This window comes from Schistocerca serialis, chromosome 6, assembly GCF_023864345.2.
Source record: "Schistocerca serialis cubense isolate TAMUIC-IGC-003099 chromosome 6, iqSchSeri2.2, whole genome shotgun sequence".
NCBI lineage: Eukaryota > Metazoa > Arthropoda > Insecta > Orthoptera > Acrididae > Schistocerca > Schistocerca serialis.
Window position 1 is genome coordinate 328,373,186 of NC_064643.1, and position 18,025 is coordinate 328,391,210.

General features: G+C 39.5%; 1 protein-coding gene across 1 annotated transcript in view; it reads right to left on the minus strand.

Annotated features, from left to right (window-relative positions):
• LOC126485090 (uncharacterized) overlaps positions 1 to 18,025 on the minus strand; it is a 157,112-nt gene that overhangs the window by 100,741 nt on the left and 38,346 nt on the right. The window contains exons 2-5 of the mRNA XM_050108696.1: positions 11,756 to 11,863; positions 10,501 to 10,710; positions 6,075 to 6,308; positions 5,150 to 5,419 (exon numbers count right to left, since the gene is read on the minus strand). Of these exons, the coding sequence (XP_049964653.1) occupies positions 5,150 to 5,419; positions 6,075 to 6,308; positions 10,501 to 10,710; positions 11,756 to 11,863 (822 nt within the window). The remainder of the gene's footprint in view (positions 1 to 5,149; positions 5,420 to 6,074; positions 6,309 to 10,500; positions 10,711 to 11,755; positions 11,864 to 18,025) is intronic.

Sequence of the window (18,025 nt, forward strand, 5' to 3'; positions counted from 1 at the left end):
AATCACTCAGACACAACTCATTTATAAATGACTGCTGTCTCTGGCAGCTGCATCTACAGTCTGAGAATCAGATCCAAACAAACCACTCCTCATGCCTCTCATCGGCAGCTGCTAGGCTAGCGACAAGAAGCGGTGGCAGGAAGCTGAGGGGAGTGTTAGGAAGGGGAGCAGCAATAGTAATGAGGGAGTAGGAAGTGCCGCACATACTCAGCTGCAGGCAGCCAGTGATGATGCATGACACCTCAGTAAACAAACCATTTCATCTATTGAGACAAAAACAACATTTCTCCAGCGTATTTTTTTTTTTTTTTTTTCAAATTTCCTTAATATTTCCCTGATTTCCATGATGTATTTGAAATTCCCTGATATTCCTGATTTCCAAAACCTATGGCAGTCCTGGCTACACATCAAGTGCAAGGTACTGTGAAACTTCCTTATTTCTTGTCAATGGCTGGCACAGGAGCTTACCACCTCACTCACAAATTATTCCCGGCTAGTAGGCTGGAGTTGCTAATTTTTGAAGATTTAGTTTATGCCCTCACTAAGTATTAAGGTACAGGTTGCTGCAGCTCATTATAAGTTATTTCAATTGCAGAAACAGCCACAACAGACATACCATCAGTGAATCAGTCAACTTCAGGGTTTGACATGACAGTGTCATTTTCAATGTAGCTGTGGACAGTACTATAGTGATGCAATGGTTTGTGATGCAATTACATACAATGTACTAGATAGCAGGATTCATGAACAAATTCTTAAACATTCTGATCCTACTTTGAAATGAGTGTTACAAACTGCTGAACATCAGGACTCGTGATAGTTCTGTGGAAAACTTTTGAGGTTGCTCCCATTTTCAATGCAACACAAAGTGACAAATAGGTATGGCCTCGCAACCAACTGCCACATGCAAACAGGTCACTGTGAGGAGGCCAGAGTAAACAAGTGTCAATGCATGTGTCTGCTGTGAAATCATGTCCCTGCTGCTTTTCCACACATAAGATACAACATTGCCCTTTGCGGAACGTGTCTTACTTTACTTGTGGAAAGCCAGGTCATGTACAGTCTGTGTGCCTGCAACAGAAAGATAACTCCACCCATGTTTGCTCTTGTAAGTGTGGAGCACCTTCTCATTCAGTGAATGTAGATTTTTCTAGACCGTCTACCAGTATTAGTAACAAACAAATTCAGGATGTGACTTCACCCCACCCAAGTATTGTGTAACATCAGGCAGACAAACTGTTTGTGATCTTACTCATTGCTGGATGCTGTGTGCAACTTCAGATTGGCCCTGGCACTTCCATTACATTGCGTAATTGTGCCTCTTATAAACAACTGGGTTCGCCACAGATGACAAAATCTTGCATGCAACTTACTAGTATAACAGTCAGGACATTTCAGTGCTTGGTACATGTAGTTTGCCTGCCACATTCCAGTCTCACACCAGAAAAGAGACATTTACAATTTTGTGTTCACAAGACTGAAAATATTTTTGGGTTAGATTCATTTGATTTATTTGGTCATCATATTCAGAAGAATGTACTTTCTGTTTCTACTTTCAACTCAAAAGACAGTGTTACTCACTTGATTCAGGAATTTGTTGATTTATTTTCTGAAGGACTTGGCAGAGCAAATAATTTTGTGATGCATGTTACAAAGAAGGACAATGAGCAACCCAAGTTTTTTTGGACACATCCTGTCACTTGGGTACTTCGATACAAAGTTGCAATTGAACTTAAAGAATGGGTAGTGAACAGGATTCTCCCTTAGTATAGTAAATAAATAAATACAAAATAATCTTCCCAAAGCCTTCTGGAGGACTTAGTCTTTGTACTGACTTTAAAACCACTGTGAATCCACAAACAATAATTGATACTTATCTGTTGCCTCACCTTGAGGAACTAATGGACAGGTTTGGTGCAGGCCGCTATTTTTCAAAAACTGATTTATCTGATGCATATTTGCAAATTCCACTAGATGATGAGTCTCAAAAAGTGTTCGCAATCAACACACATTTAGGGTTGTTCAAATTTTTGTGCTTACCCTCTGGCAGCACTTCCATGCCTGCCACACTCAAATGCTACTTAGAACAGCTTACTGCAAAAGTTCCATTGTGTTCAAATTACTTGGACAATATTGTGATGTCAGACCATACACTGGAGGAACATATCAGTAACCTTCATACACTTTTTCAAGTACTTGCAGAAGTGTCACCTGGACATATCTATCTTTTTTTCAGATTGAAATTTGGTACTTAGGCCCTGTTCTTAATAACCAAGGTTTTCATCCCCTTCACTCACATTTTCTGGGCAAACCGGACCTCCCAGCCCCGTGGAATGTGGCAGAACTACAGTCAGTTCTCAAGAAGTTGGCATACTACATTCAGTTTATACCCAATGCAGCCTTGATTATGGCTCCATTGCATCCTTCACACGGGAAGAATGTGTCTTTTGTTTGGACCACAGAGTGTCAGGATGCAAACCAGAAACTTAAAAAGCCTTGTTTAGTGACAGATAACTTTTTCATTTCAATTCCACTAAGCCTGTGGCTTTGGCAGTGGACAATTCTTCATACATAATTGGAGCTGTGCTCTCACACAGATTTGGTTCACAGGACAGGCCAATTGCTTTTGCTTCCAGGTTATTGACCAAGACACAATGTAACTGTTCTCAAATCAAGAAGGAAATGCTCACTATTATCTTTGGAATGACAGAGTTTCACCATTATCTGTTTGGTCAGAAGTTTTACCTAGTGACAGACTATAAGCCACTTCAGTCTTTGTTTCATCCATCCAAACCAGTTCTGCAGCACACGGCTCAGAAGCTGCAATGTTGGCCCTTGTTACTGTCACAGTATCAGTATGAAATATTGTACTGGCACACACTGAAGCATGCAAAATGCTGATGCCTTTTCTTGCCTTGCTGTTGGTCCTGATTCTGAATTCGATGCTACTGCCGCATATAGTTGTCAGCTCAATGTGCAGGACATTTAACTTTTACAGACTTTTCCACTGAGCGACAGGAAAATTGCACAGGCCACAGAAGCAGATCCTGACTTGAGGCTGTTGTTGCACTGCATCTGTCCTGCTTTGTCTCATTCAATGAAAGACATTCAGAATTCTTTTGTGCATCGATATTTTGCTCTTTGGAATAGCCTCTCCATCCAGCATGGTATGATTTTACTGCAACATGACTCTGGACAATGCCTTGTGCTTATTCCCAAAGTGTTGCCAAAAGATGTATTGTGACTGCTCCATCAAGGACAATGGGAATTACACACACAAACCAGTTAACTGTGTTGGCACTGTATGTACTTGGCCAGGCACGGACGCCCACATTGAACAGATGACATCACAGTGTTGCACTTGTGCTGAAACTCTATCAACCTCTCTGCAAATGTTTTCAGTTTGGCCAAAGTCTCAGTTGCCGTGACAATGAGTGCATATAGACTTTTATGGTCCCTTTTGGAACATTCATTGGCCTATTGTTGTGAACTCTTTTAGCAAATATCCGTTTGCAGTGCCCATAAACTCAGCTCATTGCGTAGTACCATTCAGGCTTTGTCATCTGTGTTTTGCTTGAAAGGTTTTGAAGTGTTGGTTACAAAGAACAGGCCACAGTTTAAGATTCAGGCTTCTGAACAGTTTTGTAGAGCCAATGGTATCACTCAAATTACTGGTGCTCCTTTTCATCCTCACTTGATTGGCGCAGCTGAACAGTTTGTGCATATGTTCAAGCAACAGATGAATAAATATGTGCCTCCCACACACAGGACCAAGCAACGTATCACACCATCAACATATCACACCATCAATGGCAGAACTTCTACCTGGCCGGCACCACCACATGCTGCTCCAGTTGCTGCACCCACATCAGCACACAGCCCCCCGCACTCTCCACAAGTATCGCTTTGTGATTAATGATTATATTCTTTTCAGAGTTTTTCGTTGCACCAGTTGCTGGGAGAGAGAAACGATTCTTCGAAATTTAGGTGCTTCATGTACTTAATTCAAGCTCTTGCCGGGTCACCATCAGAACCAGATTCATGTTTGTCAGTTGTGAGATTCTTCCACAGATTCACGTCCTACCAGGATCTTTCAGCCGGTGCAGCTGCCCCTGGATGCCTCTTCAGCACCAACTGCAGAACCAATCGCCTTTGCTGCCACAGCAGCTCAACTTCCCAGTGCTCGTCCCGATGCATGCCATGGACCAGGCACCATCATCATTCTAAAGCGTCAACTGCACACCAACCAGCACAGCACTGCGATACAGCATCGAGAAGGTGCTGACCCACGTGCCAATGGAAAAAGCGGGCAATGCCTCACCTCCAGGAAGACAGAGTTCAGCGCCCCCAGTTGATGCTGATTTAACCAACCAGCCATCACTGGTCAGCCTAATTTGGCCACAGTCTTCAAGAGCATCAATACTGAGTAATAGGAAGACAATACTTAGCCTGCATTCTGCGAGTGATAATAGTTAATAAATGTAATTGCAAGTAGGAGGCACACTAAGTTTTTCATTTAATCTTAACATGTTATGAACAGATGATTTTGGATTCCTGCCACCAGCCATCACAACTTCTCTCCTTCCCTGTTTGTGTTGGCGCTGACTCCCACAGAAGCAGACACAACAGAGGGAATAAGAAGAAAAAGAAGAGGAAGAAAGCATGGCGCCAATCAAAACTCAGCTTTTGAATCACTTTTCTCTGAATTCCCTACTTCTGTATTCTGATCAGATAGCTGTTCACCTGCAAGTTGTGCAAACATAGTTTGCAAACAAAAACCAAGCCCCTACCACGGCTATGCAAGTCAACCTCCTCCCTCTTGTATCCCAGGCAATGGACAATAAACTATTAATAGGTGGATACCTTTGCCAGTGTATGTATAAATATATTTATATTCTGAACATCTAAAATGTTTTCAATGGTCTCAAATACCTCACTTCCTTGTACATCTATCTACTGGAAAATTAGCTCTCACATATACAGTTGTCATTCCAATTCTGATCTGATTAATTATACAAATGGACTGGTTATCATCTTCTTTTAGTATGACTGATGCACATTTATAAATTATTATGATGGATTGCTAAATTATTATGGTGGATTGCAAAGAACACTCTAATGATAAAGTAAAAATTGAATATCATAATACCTCACACCGAAGTTTAAGGCCTTGAAGTTCTTCTGGTTTGCAGTTGGCTTTGAGTCTCTGCAGCTCACTCAGTCTTTGTTGCTTACGATCTCCTGGAGGCACTGATGAGTCAACAAGGTTTCCGCTGTCACAGGTATCCGGTGCAGAAGTATTTGTGTCAGTGTCAGAAGTCGCTTGAGGCTGCTGATGCTGTTCTGAAGTTGGTGGTTGCGAAGTGCGAGGGCAGTGATTCTCACTGGGTTGTGTATTTGGTGTGGACCCTTGTGCTTCCTGAAATGAAGGAGTTTTCTCAAAATAATTTTTTGCTTAATTAAATGCTAAAACTACATGTAATTAATTTTGTTAATGACATTCAAATATTTACTTTTCTACCAGAAAGCTTTTGACGTGGCCATGTTTAGCACATTTGTGACTTTAAATTGAAAAAAGACATTTATCTGCTTTTGTCCAATTAAAATTCTACTTCTCATAATAAGAATTCCTGAATCAATCAAAACATTTTTCCCCCAAATTACAATTGTGTGCTAGACTGGGACTTAATCTGGAAACCCCTGTCTTTAGCAGGCAGTGTGCTCTCAATTACATTATCTTATCTCCTTTAAGGAACTAGTGGCACATCAAGACAGCCTTTGTGCACTGTAGAAAGTAAATAGAGAAACAACGGACTAGTTGAAACTTTAAGTTGGCCACAAGGCAAGCATGACGAACTTAACTGGTAAGGCAGGGGTTCTGGGTTCAGTTCCATTTTTAACCTGTCACAGAAATTTTAGCAATAGTGCATATACAACACAGAATAAAAGATGTTTTCTCAAAATCAAGAAACATTGGTAATGTCGGCATGAAGAGCTTTTCCTATTTTGGTTGCTATTTGTGTAGCATGGGCTAAAAAAGTGGAAGATAAATAGAATTTTACAAATGTCCTTGCCTGTGGCTGTCTGTCATGTTCAGTATATGGTCCTCTCCTAAACAGCACACGAGCAAGGTCTCGAGGTCCCGAAGGTGACAGTGCAGTGCGATAAGCTGTTGACTCACTCCACACTTCAATGTCAGTGTTTCCCTGACTGGATTCTCCTGATTCACCACTTCCAACTTCTTGTGTCATTAGTACCTCACATCGCATGATGTCACAATAATCAGCTAGGCATACTGCATCTTCAGCCTGTTTGGAATCTTTGCATTAGATTACATATAAAACATTCTTAAAGAAAAAATTTTAAAATTTCCCCCAGAAAAAAGCTGATACATTTTCCAGAAATGAAAAAAGCTTAATTAAAAGGACAGATTTTCCCCCAAACTTAACTGAAAGTAAATCAACTTCCAAAATGCAAAACCACTCAAACAAATTGACCAATAACTGATTGACAATCAATTAGGTTCTTTGATATCTGTGCCAATAAGTAAGTCAAATCAGTGGTACATATAAATTTCATACTTTAGTGGTTATCTATCCTGACCATCTAATTTATTTGGTGCCAGTAACATATCTTTCCAAAGTCTCTCATATGTTGTGACTTAGTATGGTGGACATATTAGGTATGAGAGGGTGCTGAAAAATAATGCCTCAGAAGTTTGTACTTGAAAACTTTGAAGTTTTTAGAATAAAACAAACATTATTAAGATTCTACATCTTTATTCTTCATGTCTGCAAATTTATTTCTCAATATAGTGACCTTGGTGACATACATAAATTTCTCCAGAGACACCAGTCAGTTGATACCACTATTGTAGAATGTTTGGCTTCACTGACAGAGCCACAACCTCACCTCTGCTTGCACTGCTTCATCACTATTAAAGTTAAATCCTCAAAGGTGTCCTTTAAGTTTTGGAAACAGATGAAAATCAGTTTGGGCCAAGTTGGGAATGTATAAGGATGATTGATGACAGTGAACCCAGGGTGTGAGATTGTTGCAGATGTCATAGCACTTGTGTGTGATCTAGCATCGTCAAGCTGAAGGAGAGGAAGCTCTGGGTGTCAAAGAACTCTCTGAATTTTAAACTTGATTACAGCATTCTGTCTCTCATGCACCAGCATAGTTATGTTACACACTTCCATGTTACACACTAAAATTTGTGCCATCTAGCAGCAGAGGGCTGCAAATATGTAAACTCCAAGAATAAAGATGTAGAATGTCAGTAACATTGTTTTAAAGCTTTAAGAGTTTTCAAATAAAAAATTCAGAGGCTTTGTTTGTCAACATCCTCTCACACAAAACAATGGGAAAACTGTGCAGATGCTGTTGGAAGAATAGGAAGCAATATGGAACACGCTTTACTATAATCCTTTGATGCCAGTTATTCACGTAGAAGGCACTTTTAGCTGACTTTGTTGTCAAAAACGTATGCAAAGAGAAAGCAGAGGGAAACTGAAGCTGAAAATAATGCATCATCATTTGGTCCCCACTGAAGTGAATTGTGTGCATCACAGACTGACTGATGAGTGACCTTAGAACTCATTGTTTCATCAACTGGAAAATGACATACTCATTCATGATTGGATAACATGAAGATCATTGCTGTCTTTCATCCACTGCTGGATATAGGCCTCTTTCAGACTTGTACATGCATTACTATCTTTAGCTTTTTGCATCCATGTTTGCCCTGTTAGTTTCTTTATGTTGTCAATCCATCTTCCATTAGATCATCCCCCAGGTCCTTTCTTAACACAGGGAATCTAACACAGAACCAGCTTTGTCCATTTCTCATTATTTCATCTTGCTATATGCCCAGCACACCTCCAGTTCAGTTTAGTAATACTCACTATCATGTTCTCAACTTTCATCTCTTCTCTTATCCGTTTGTCTTTCTGATGCTTCTTATTATTCCCCACCATGCATCTTGCCATTACTCTCAGTTTTTGAACTGTTTGTCACTTGAATGTCTATGTTTCAATTATGTAAGTAAATACTGGCTGTATACATGGTATAGACATTCCACTTTTGGCACACTAGAAATTTATTTCCAAATGCAGCATTCCTTTTCGCATATGAAGTCCTGGTCACAATTACCCAACTGTTAATTTCTCTGAGTGTCCACCTACATGCACATCAACACTTTGCAGTTTGCAACAACTGTGTAGTGCATCACAGAAGGTATTGTCAACTGTACAAGTTACTGGAGCTGCTTCCTGTTCCATTCACATACAGGGCATGGAAAGAATGGTTACTTAAACACCTCTATGTGAGCTGTAACTAGTTTAACCTTGTCTTCAGGGACACACACACACACACACACACACACACACACACACACACACACACACACACACACACACACTGAATGGCTGTCGCTGTCCTTTCAGAGCAATGTGATGTCACTGCAATGAGTAGTGAACACTGGTGGGGTGAGTAGTGGGGTCCAGAAGAGATGTGCGGTGCGGAGGGGGGAGGGACAGCAGGTTAGGGATGAGAGAAGATGTTGTAGTGTTGCCTGTAGTAATGTGCTGAGATGTGGTGGGGACAGGATGATGTGCTGCTAGATGCAGTGTTTGGAGAGTTGTGTTGGGGAGGTGGTGGTGATGGAGCAGGGGGAGGGGGGGGGGGGGGGGGTTCGGAAAAAAGTGAAAATAGCCTTGCAGAGGGGATGGGAGGAAAGAACGCATGTATGAGACTGGAATGAAAGCAGAGTAGGGAATAGAGGCAGATGGGGTACAGGGTCTAGTGAAGGTAGAGGCCCGGGGGATTGTGGGAACAAAGACCTGTGCAGTTTGGAAAAGCTAGTGTTGCTAGAAAGAACCCAGATGGCATGGTATGAAAAGCAGTCATTTAAATCTAGCAGACCACACTGTGCATCATGCTAAGCAAAAGGTTGGTCCAGCTGTCACTTTTAAAATGTGCCTGTCTGCTGCTCACTGCCTCCTCCATGAGCTCACTGCCTCCTTCATCTGGTGAATAGCAATTTATCCAATTCATGTAGTTTTTCAAATTTGGATTTTCCATTGTTTGGGTTTTAATATGTTCCTTGGCTTATCACTTAAGGTTGGTTCTTGAAACTTTACAAGTGGACTTTCACAGGATAATTTGCATCTGTCTTCCTTCAAACTATGCAAGTCGGGTTTCACAGGTTAGTTTACACCTATATTCAGGTGTCTGCCAGTTCAGTTTTTCAACATCCCCAAGGTATTCTTCCATGAGTCAAACAAACCTGTGACAATTTGTGCTGTCCTTCTTTGTATATGCTCAATACCCCAAAGTTGGTTCGGGTTCTACACACATGGGCAATATTGTAGGATGAGTCTGCCTGTTTCTTTAAGTTGACTTTAGTACACAATATTGTCATATGCTTCTACACTGATATTTACTTCTTGCTATTTGCATAGAAATTGCACATTATTTTCACCTTACTGTAATTATTCTTCAGGCCTTTATTATACTAGATTCGCCATTCATTTATTTGTATTCTTCCTTCATCTTAGCTTAACTGACTCGAGATCTATTGCAGCAAATACTTTTGGTAAACTGAGTCACCTTGCCTAACTCCATTTACAATTTTTAAAGTTGCTCTCTTTTGGTGTAATTTAATGACAGCTGTTGTCTTGTTGTATATATTCTTCAACAACTTGATGCAGCTAGATTCTATTCCTTAGTTCTGGAGTAATACAAGAATAGATTTAACTCTTCAAGTGTCAAACCTTTCTCATAGTCCATAGACCCCATACTAAGTCATCATACTGTCTAATGTATGGTATAAACCACCTATTTCAACAAAAATAATCAGTTTTTGAAAGTATAATGTAATTGGATCGACAAAAAAATCTACTTACCAAGTGGCAGCAGGAGAAAACACATAAAAATGTTAAGGAGATCTGCAAGCTTTTGGAGCCAATGGCTCCTTCTTTTGGCAGTACAGTTGAAGGATAAGGAAGAAGTTTGGAGGAAAAGGACAGTGAGATTTAGAAAATGGGGGAGTTAGGGAGAAGTCAACCAGAGCCCCAGGTCAGGTGAGATGTGCCAGACAGGATGAGAAGGAGAGACAAATTGTTGTGGACTGTGCCAGCCAATATTTGAAAACATGAGTGCTTCAAGGTGGAAGGTAGGGTAACAAAGAAGAGAGATTACTGGCCAAATATTATGCAAAAGTTAGTAAGAGGGAAAAGTGAAGTATATTATATGTAATAGACAGGTGGGGTAGGGGGCAGAGAAAAAACAGACATGTCAAAAAATAAAAGGTGTAGGAAACTTAAAGGAAGCACACAGAAAGGAATAGTTACTGAAAAGAAATGCTGAGACTGAAGAAATTAATGTAAATTATGGCCATGTGAGTGGTGAGAAACAAGGACATCTTGTAATGCCAGTTTCCACTAGTCACATTAGTATGAAGTATCAGATATAGGAAGGCTTCAATGAAAATTTTACCATATTAATTTGGTTTTTGTGCCTATTGTCAAAATGCTTGTCTAGAAAACGTTCTTCATAAAATGATTTCCCACATATTCCACATGTCCACTGAGAAGACCGATGTTGCTGTTTGGCAGACTGTTGAGGCCAATATATGTCTCTCACAGGATGAAAGGGACACTCGAGAGGAATTGAGACTTGATACTTCTCCAGCACTGGTATCCATTTCTGTAAAAAAAGAAAAAGTGTGAACTGTGACACATTGTTTTATAAATCACTTTCTGTAAAACCCAGCACACGGGTATGAGGGAGGAGTCAAAGCAAGATAAATAATGATAAAAATAATAAAGTAATATAAAGTAGTTGTATATTTTATGCTGAGTATTATCAATAATGCCACTATGTTTATGATAATTTAATTCAGAGATTTAGTTTCATTTTCTTAATTTTATACTTAAACTTGCTGCAGATGAATGTCTAATATAAATCATAGGATATCCAACTGAATCTTGGGGGACTCCATTCTGAGATTAGTGATGCAGTTTGCTAATAAGACCCTTTGCTTTTTTATGAAGTTATGACACTATTGGCCGAATAGGGATGTAATTAAAGCTAAAAATTTTAGATTCCTACTCAGAATGTTATGTTCAAAAAACTCAAAGACTTTGACATAGTAAGAGAAATCATATACTTTTCTTTTTTAAGTCTAGCAAGACTTTATTTGGTAGAACACTTGTATCTTTCTATCCATAGAATTATTCATGTGACCTAAATGGAAGGTCTGCTAAAAATTGCACTTGGAAACATGAGGCAATGTTCAGTTGTAAGCTATTTTCTTTATTATTTTTGATTTGATAAAGATATAAAATGATTTTATAATAGGGGATTATTTGCCTTGGATGTCACTGCTGCTTTCTCAGGAAATATGCCAATGGCAAATTACTTATTTTTATTTTATATACAAATTCTGTTTATCCATTTGTGTATGTGTAACATTAGAAAGTGGAATGAGTGAATGTGTTGAAGTTTATCCCAAACAAAGAAACAAAACAAAACAAAAATAATACGTGAAAACACTTGGGGAAAATTCCAAAAGCATGTTTAAGGTCAGTTTTCAGATGCAACAGTTTGTGTCATATCCCTCAGTTTTTTATTATATTTAATGATTAAACTCATGCAAAGCTCGATTATTCACTTTTGGTCTCTTGTTTTAAATAAATATTAAATGCATTGTCACTGCATGTAGTAAGCTTGATGAAGAACCTTTACTTACCTTTTGAACAACCTTCCGCACAACAGATGCGTGATCGCGTGGACATGATATCTTAAACACAGTAGGGCCAGGCCATGGTATTAATGCCAGCACGACAAGCGTGGTTACCTGAAATTAATGCAACCACAGTAGTGTGCAGATCCTTATACAGGTATATTTTAATTTATAGAAAGAAGAAGAGCCAAAATTAAAATTCAGAAGAAATATTGTAATACAGAAAGCAACAGATGTATTTCTATGCCATACAATAAAAGATAAAAGTCATTTAATAGCTAGGAGATTAGAGGGTTCAAATTACTTAACAAGATTTCTCTACTTATACATGACCTCTCTGTGCACATTTTTAAGCAAACGTTATACGAATGGTTAATCACTCACTCATTATGTGAGTAGTATGAATTTTTTATTACTCCTGTGTCATACTGTATTTTTGTTTATCCTAATACCTACACTTATTTTACATAGAGAAATTTCATATTCTAACAATATATACAGGGTGGTCAGAAATTCCCATTACAGACTTCTAGGACATGTAGAGGGTAGTGAGTGTAGAACATTTTGAGTAGGAACCCATGTCTGGAATCGTATCGTTTCCATTCTATGACAGTGTCAATTAGGATGTGCACCTCATCAGCATCTGCTCAGGGCAAGAGAAACATCTCAGTGTTCCCTGTCCTGGTGTGCAACAGTGCAGACACAATGACATGTACTACATCAAATGATCCCCAGATGTCAGTTATTATCTGCTTTGCTGTGAGACCGAGTCAATACTGGTGCATCACCGATAGAGGAAAGGTAACAGACGAGCTGCTAGTCAGCTGCATCATGAACGTTTTCCACACCGTCACACTCCATCAAAGAAACTGTTTGCCCAAGTTACACAATGGCTACGAGAAACGGGTACCTTCACCGTGAGGAGGCAGGACTGTGGCGCTCCACGGCGACACCGGACTTCGAAATTTGAAGAAGGTGTACTACGTTGCATTGAAGATAGCCCATCAACGAGTTCACAAACAATTGCACGTGCAATGGCTGTTGGTCACAGTACTGTCTTGGATGCCCTGCGTGAGCAACAACTACATCCGTACCACTTCCAAAGGGTGCACACTATGGGTCCAGCACACTTTACACAATGCATCGCCTTCTGCACCTGGTTCCTGCACCGTTGCATTGACATGCCCGTTTCCACGTCAAGTTCTCTACACAGATGAATGTAGGTTCACAAGGGATTGTGTTCTGAATGCTCGAAATAGCCATGTCTAGGCAGACGAAAACCCTCATGCCATGCGTGTTCAGGGATTTCAAGAGAGGTTTGGAATTAACATATGGGTAGGTATTCTGGACGGTCATGTGATTGGACCACACCTCCTTCCAACCAAGCTCATGGGTCCCGCATATTTTGTCTTCCTATGGACCAGTTCTTGGAAGCTGTGCCATTGAATGTCTGTAAGGAAATGTGGTTTCAGCATGATGGAGCACCACCTCACTTTTCACTGGCTGTCCAGAGACAACGCAACAGATGGTATGGTGAAAGATGGATAGACCGTGGTGCTCCAACTGCGTGGCTGCCACGTTCGCCAGATTTAACCCCTATGGACTACTTCTTGTGGGGTCATATGAAGAGCCTAATGTGTGAGACACCTGTAGAGACAGAGGAAGATCTGTTGGCATGAGTTCTGGCTGCTGCACAAGACATTTAAGAGACACCAAGTGGAATGGAGAGAGTGTACCAGAACATGCTTCGGAGATACAATGTGTTTAACAACATTGGTGGTTGCCACATCGAGCCACTGTTGTAATGCATCGGTACATTGTGGCTGGTGCCATAGATGCTAGGTTCTTGTTGTTGTCGACTAAAGTAAACCATAAGATGTGAGTTGTAATGAAAATACATAAGTAATAATGGAACGAGTCAATATTCTTTTCAAATCGATTGCAACAAATGTACTGCGTCATGCCTAAGTGTGGATGAGATAATCATCTGCACTGAAACTGTCATGGAACGGAAACAATAAGTTGCTGTACATGGGTTCCTATTCAAAATGTTATGTACTCACTACCCTCTATATGACCTAGAAGTTTGCAACGGGAATTTCCGACCACCCTGTATGATTCAGTCCCCCCTATGAACCATGCACCTTGTCGTTGGTTGGGAGGCTTGCGTGCCTCAGCGATACAGATTGCCATAACATAGGTGCAACCACAACAGAGGGTTATCTGTTGAGAGGCCAGACAAATGTGTGGTTCCTGAAGAAGGGCAGCAGCCTTTTCAGTAGTTGCAGGGGCAGCAGTCTGGACGATTGACTGATCTGGCCTTGTAACATTAACCAAAACACCCTTGCTTGCAGCTATAATTTTTCCCAAGGCATGCAGCTTTACTGTATGGTTAAATGATGATGGCATCCTCTTGGATAAAATATTCCGGAGGTAAAATAGTCCCCTGTTTGGATTTCTGGGCAGGGACTACTCAGGAGGACATCGTTATCAGGAGAAACAAAACTGGTGTTCTACGGAGCAGAGCATGGAGTATCAGGTCCCTTAATCGGGCAGGTAGGTTAGAAAATTTAAAAAGGTAAATGGATATGTTAAACTGGATACAAGGTTATAAATACAAAATTAAATAGGGGTAGTGCAGGAGCAGGTTTAATAATGAATAAAAAAAATAGATGGGTAAGCTACTACAAACAGCATAGTGAGCACATTATTGTAGCCAAGATAGAAGCCCACACTTACCACAGTAGTACAAGTTTATATGCCAACTAGCTCTGCAGACAACTATGAGATTGAAGAAATTTATGATGAGATATAAGAAATTATTCAGATAGTGAAGGGGGATGAAAATTTAATAGTCATGAGAGACTGGAATTCGATAGTAGGAAAATGAAGAGAAGGAAACATAGTAGGTGAGTATGGAATGGGGATAAGACATGAAAGAGGAAGCTGTCTGGTAGAATTTTGCACAGAGCATAACTTAATCATAGCTAACACTTGCTTTAAGAATCATGAAAGGAGGTTGTATATGTGGAAGAGGCCTGGAGATACTGGAAAGTTTCAGATAGATTACAGAATGGTACGATAGAGATTTAGGAACCAGGTTTTAAATTGTAAGACGTTTCCAGGGGCAGATGTGGATTCTCACGACAATCTATTGATTATGAACTGTAGATTAAAATGGAAGAAACTGCAAAATGGTGAGAATTTTAAAGAGATGGGACCTGGATAAACTGAAAGAACCAGAGGTTATAGAGAGTTTCAGAGAGAGCATTAGGGAACGATTGACAAGAACAGGGGTAAAAAATACAGTAGAAGAAGGATGGATAGATTTGAGAGATAAAATAGTGAAGGCTTGGAGGAGCAAGCAGGTAAAAAGACGAGGGCTAGTAGAAGTCCTTGGGTAACAGAAGAGATATTGAATTTAATTGATCAAAGGAGAAAATATAAAAATACAGTAAATGAAGCAGGCAAAAAGAAATGCAAATGTCTCAAAAATGAGATCAACAGAAAGTGCAAAATGATGAAGCAGGGATGGCTAGAGGACAAATGTAAGGATGTAGAGGCATATATCAGTAGGGGTAAGAAGATACTGCCTACAGGAAAATTAAAGATACCTTTGGAGAAAGAGAACCACTTGTATGAATATCAAGAGCTCAGATGGAAAACCAGTTCAAAGTAACGAAGGAAAGCAGAAAGGTAAAAGGAGTATATAGAGGGTCTATACAAGAGCGACGTACTTGAATGCAATGGAAATGGAAGACAATGTAGGTGAAGATGAAATGGGAGATATGACACCGCGTGAAGAATTTGACAGAGCACTGAAGGACCTAAGTTGAAACAAGGCCCCAGGAGTAGACAATATTCCATTAAAACTACTGATAGCCTTAGGAGGGCCAGCCCTGACAAAACGCTACCATCTGGTGAGCAAGATGTATGAGACACGTGAAATACCCCCAGGCTTCAATAAGAATATAATAATTCCAGTCTCAAAGAATTCCAGAAACATCAGTTTAATAAGTCATGATTGCAAAATACTGACATGAATTCTTTACAAACAAATGGAAAAACTGGTAGGAGCTGACCTTGGGGAATATCGGTTTGGATTCCGTAAAAATGTCGGAACACATGAGGCAATACTGACCCTACGATTTATCTTAGAAGATAGATTAAGGTAAGGCAAACCTACATTTCTAGCATTTATAGACATAGAGAAAGCTTTTGACAATGTTGACTGGAATACTCTCTTTCAAATTCTGAAGGTGGCAGGGGTCAAACACATGGAGCGAAAGGCTATTTACAATTTGTACAGAAACCAGATGGCCGAGAGGCATGAAAGGAAAGCAGTGGCTGGGAAGGAAGTGAGACAGGGTTGTAGCCTATCCCCAATGTTAATCAGTCTATACATTGAGCAAGCAGTAAAGGAAACAAAATAAAAATTCGAAGTAGGTATTAAAATCCTTGGAGAAGAAATAAAAACTTTGAGGTTTTCCAGTGACATTGTAATTCTATCAGAGAAAGTAAAGGACCTGGAAGAGCAGTTGATTGGAATGGACAGTGCCTTGAAAGGAGGCTATAAGATGAACATCAACAAAAGCTGAAAGAGGATAATGGAATGTAGTCAAACTAAATCAGGTGGTGCTGAGGGAATTAGATTAGCAAATGAGATACTTAAAGTAGTAGATAACTTTTGCTATTTGGGGAGGAAAATAACTGATGATGGTCAAAATAGGTAGGATATAAAATGTAGTCTAGCAATGGAAAGAAAAGCTTTTCTGAAGAAGAGAAATTTGTTAATGAGTATAGATTTAAGTGTCAGGAAGTCTTTTCTCAAAGTATTTGTAGGGAGCGTAGCCATGTATGAATGTGAAATGTGGACAATAAATAGTTTAAATGTGGTGCTACAGAAGAATGTTGAAGATTTGATGCATAGATCTTGTTACTAATGAGGAAGAACTGAATAGAATTGGGGAGAGGAAGAACCTGTGGCATAACTTGTCTAGTAGAAGGGATCGGTTGGTAGGACATGTTCTGAGGCATCAAGGGATCACAAATTTAATATTGGAGGGCAGTGTGGAGGGTAAAAATCGTAGAGGGAGACCAAGAGAGGAACACACTGAGCATATTCAGAAAGATGTAGGGTGCAGTTGGAAATGAAGAAGCTTGCACAGGATATAGTCCCTGGACCGAAGACCACAACAACAAGAATAACAACAGCATATGATTCAGTATACAGACGATTCAAAAATGTAAAATGGTAGCCTTTTATTAAAGTATTTATTTATTTATTTTGATCCATCTTTGAGCATTTTTATGCAATTGATGTCATCACAGGGAGTTTACATGTATTGTACAAATACATTTTGTTGACACAGTTAAAATACACATACTAATAATAATACACGGCACTTAAAATATACTCTAGAGAACAATTTCCTAAGTTTACAGTACATAAGAAATAATATGCTGAAATATCAAATGAACTATTGCTATACTAAGATATATACAAAATAGTATCTCAGGTCATCCACAGAACAGTTTTGAAATTCTGAAATGCTGTAGAAAACCTTTTCTTTCAGTTTTTGTTTTAAAATCATTAAGTGAGACATAATGCATCTTTAAAGATAAAGTATTAAATAATTTTATGCCCATGCATTCATAATTAGACTGTTTTTTCTTTAAATTAACTGTGGGCACATCCATCCATTTCATTTGCCTAGTTCTATATTGGTGTATAGCTTCCCTTAAGATGTAGTTGTTTAAATTTTCTTTAAACTTTAGTAGGCAACAGTACATAAAAAGTGGTGGAACTGTCAATACTTTGAAGTCTTTAGAAAGTGGTCTGCAGGAGGTTTTAGAGTTTGTGACTCCAGAAATAGACCTAATAGCCTTTTTTTGCCACATGAAAATGTTTTTGGCCGCTGCGGAATTACTCCATAAAACGATACCATATTGCAGATGGCAATGAAAGAAAGCATAGTAGAAGTTAGGTAACAGAGGTGTTGTTACATACGTCTATCATTTAGTCAGTCAAAGGTAACATGGGAGACCTTTCTGCATACATGGTCTGTGTGTTTGTCCCAAGTTAATTTGGTATCGAGGTATATACCAAATAGCTTAAGCGCTGAGCGCTCAGTTTCACTGCTCAATAAACTGAAAATGGTGTTCACTGTTCTTTTCATAGCTGACAGATAGCTCATTGGCTTTGAAGTACTTTTTGTAGGCATCAAATTGATTAGTAACATGTCAGCTCTTGTCAGTGTACCAGAAGCTGCTATA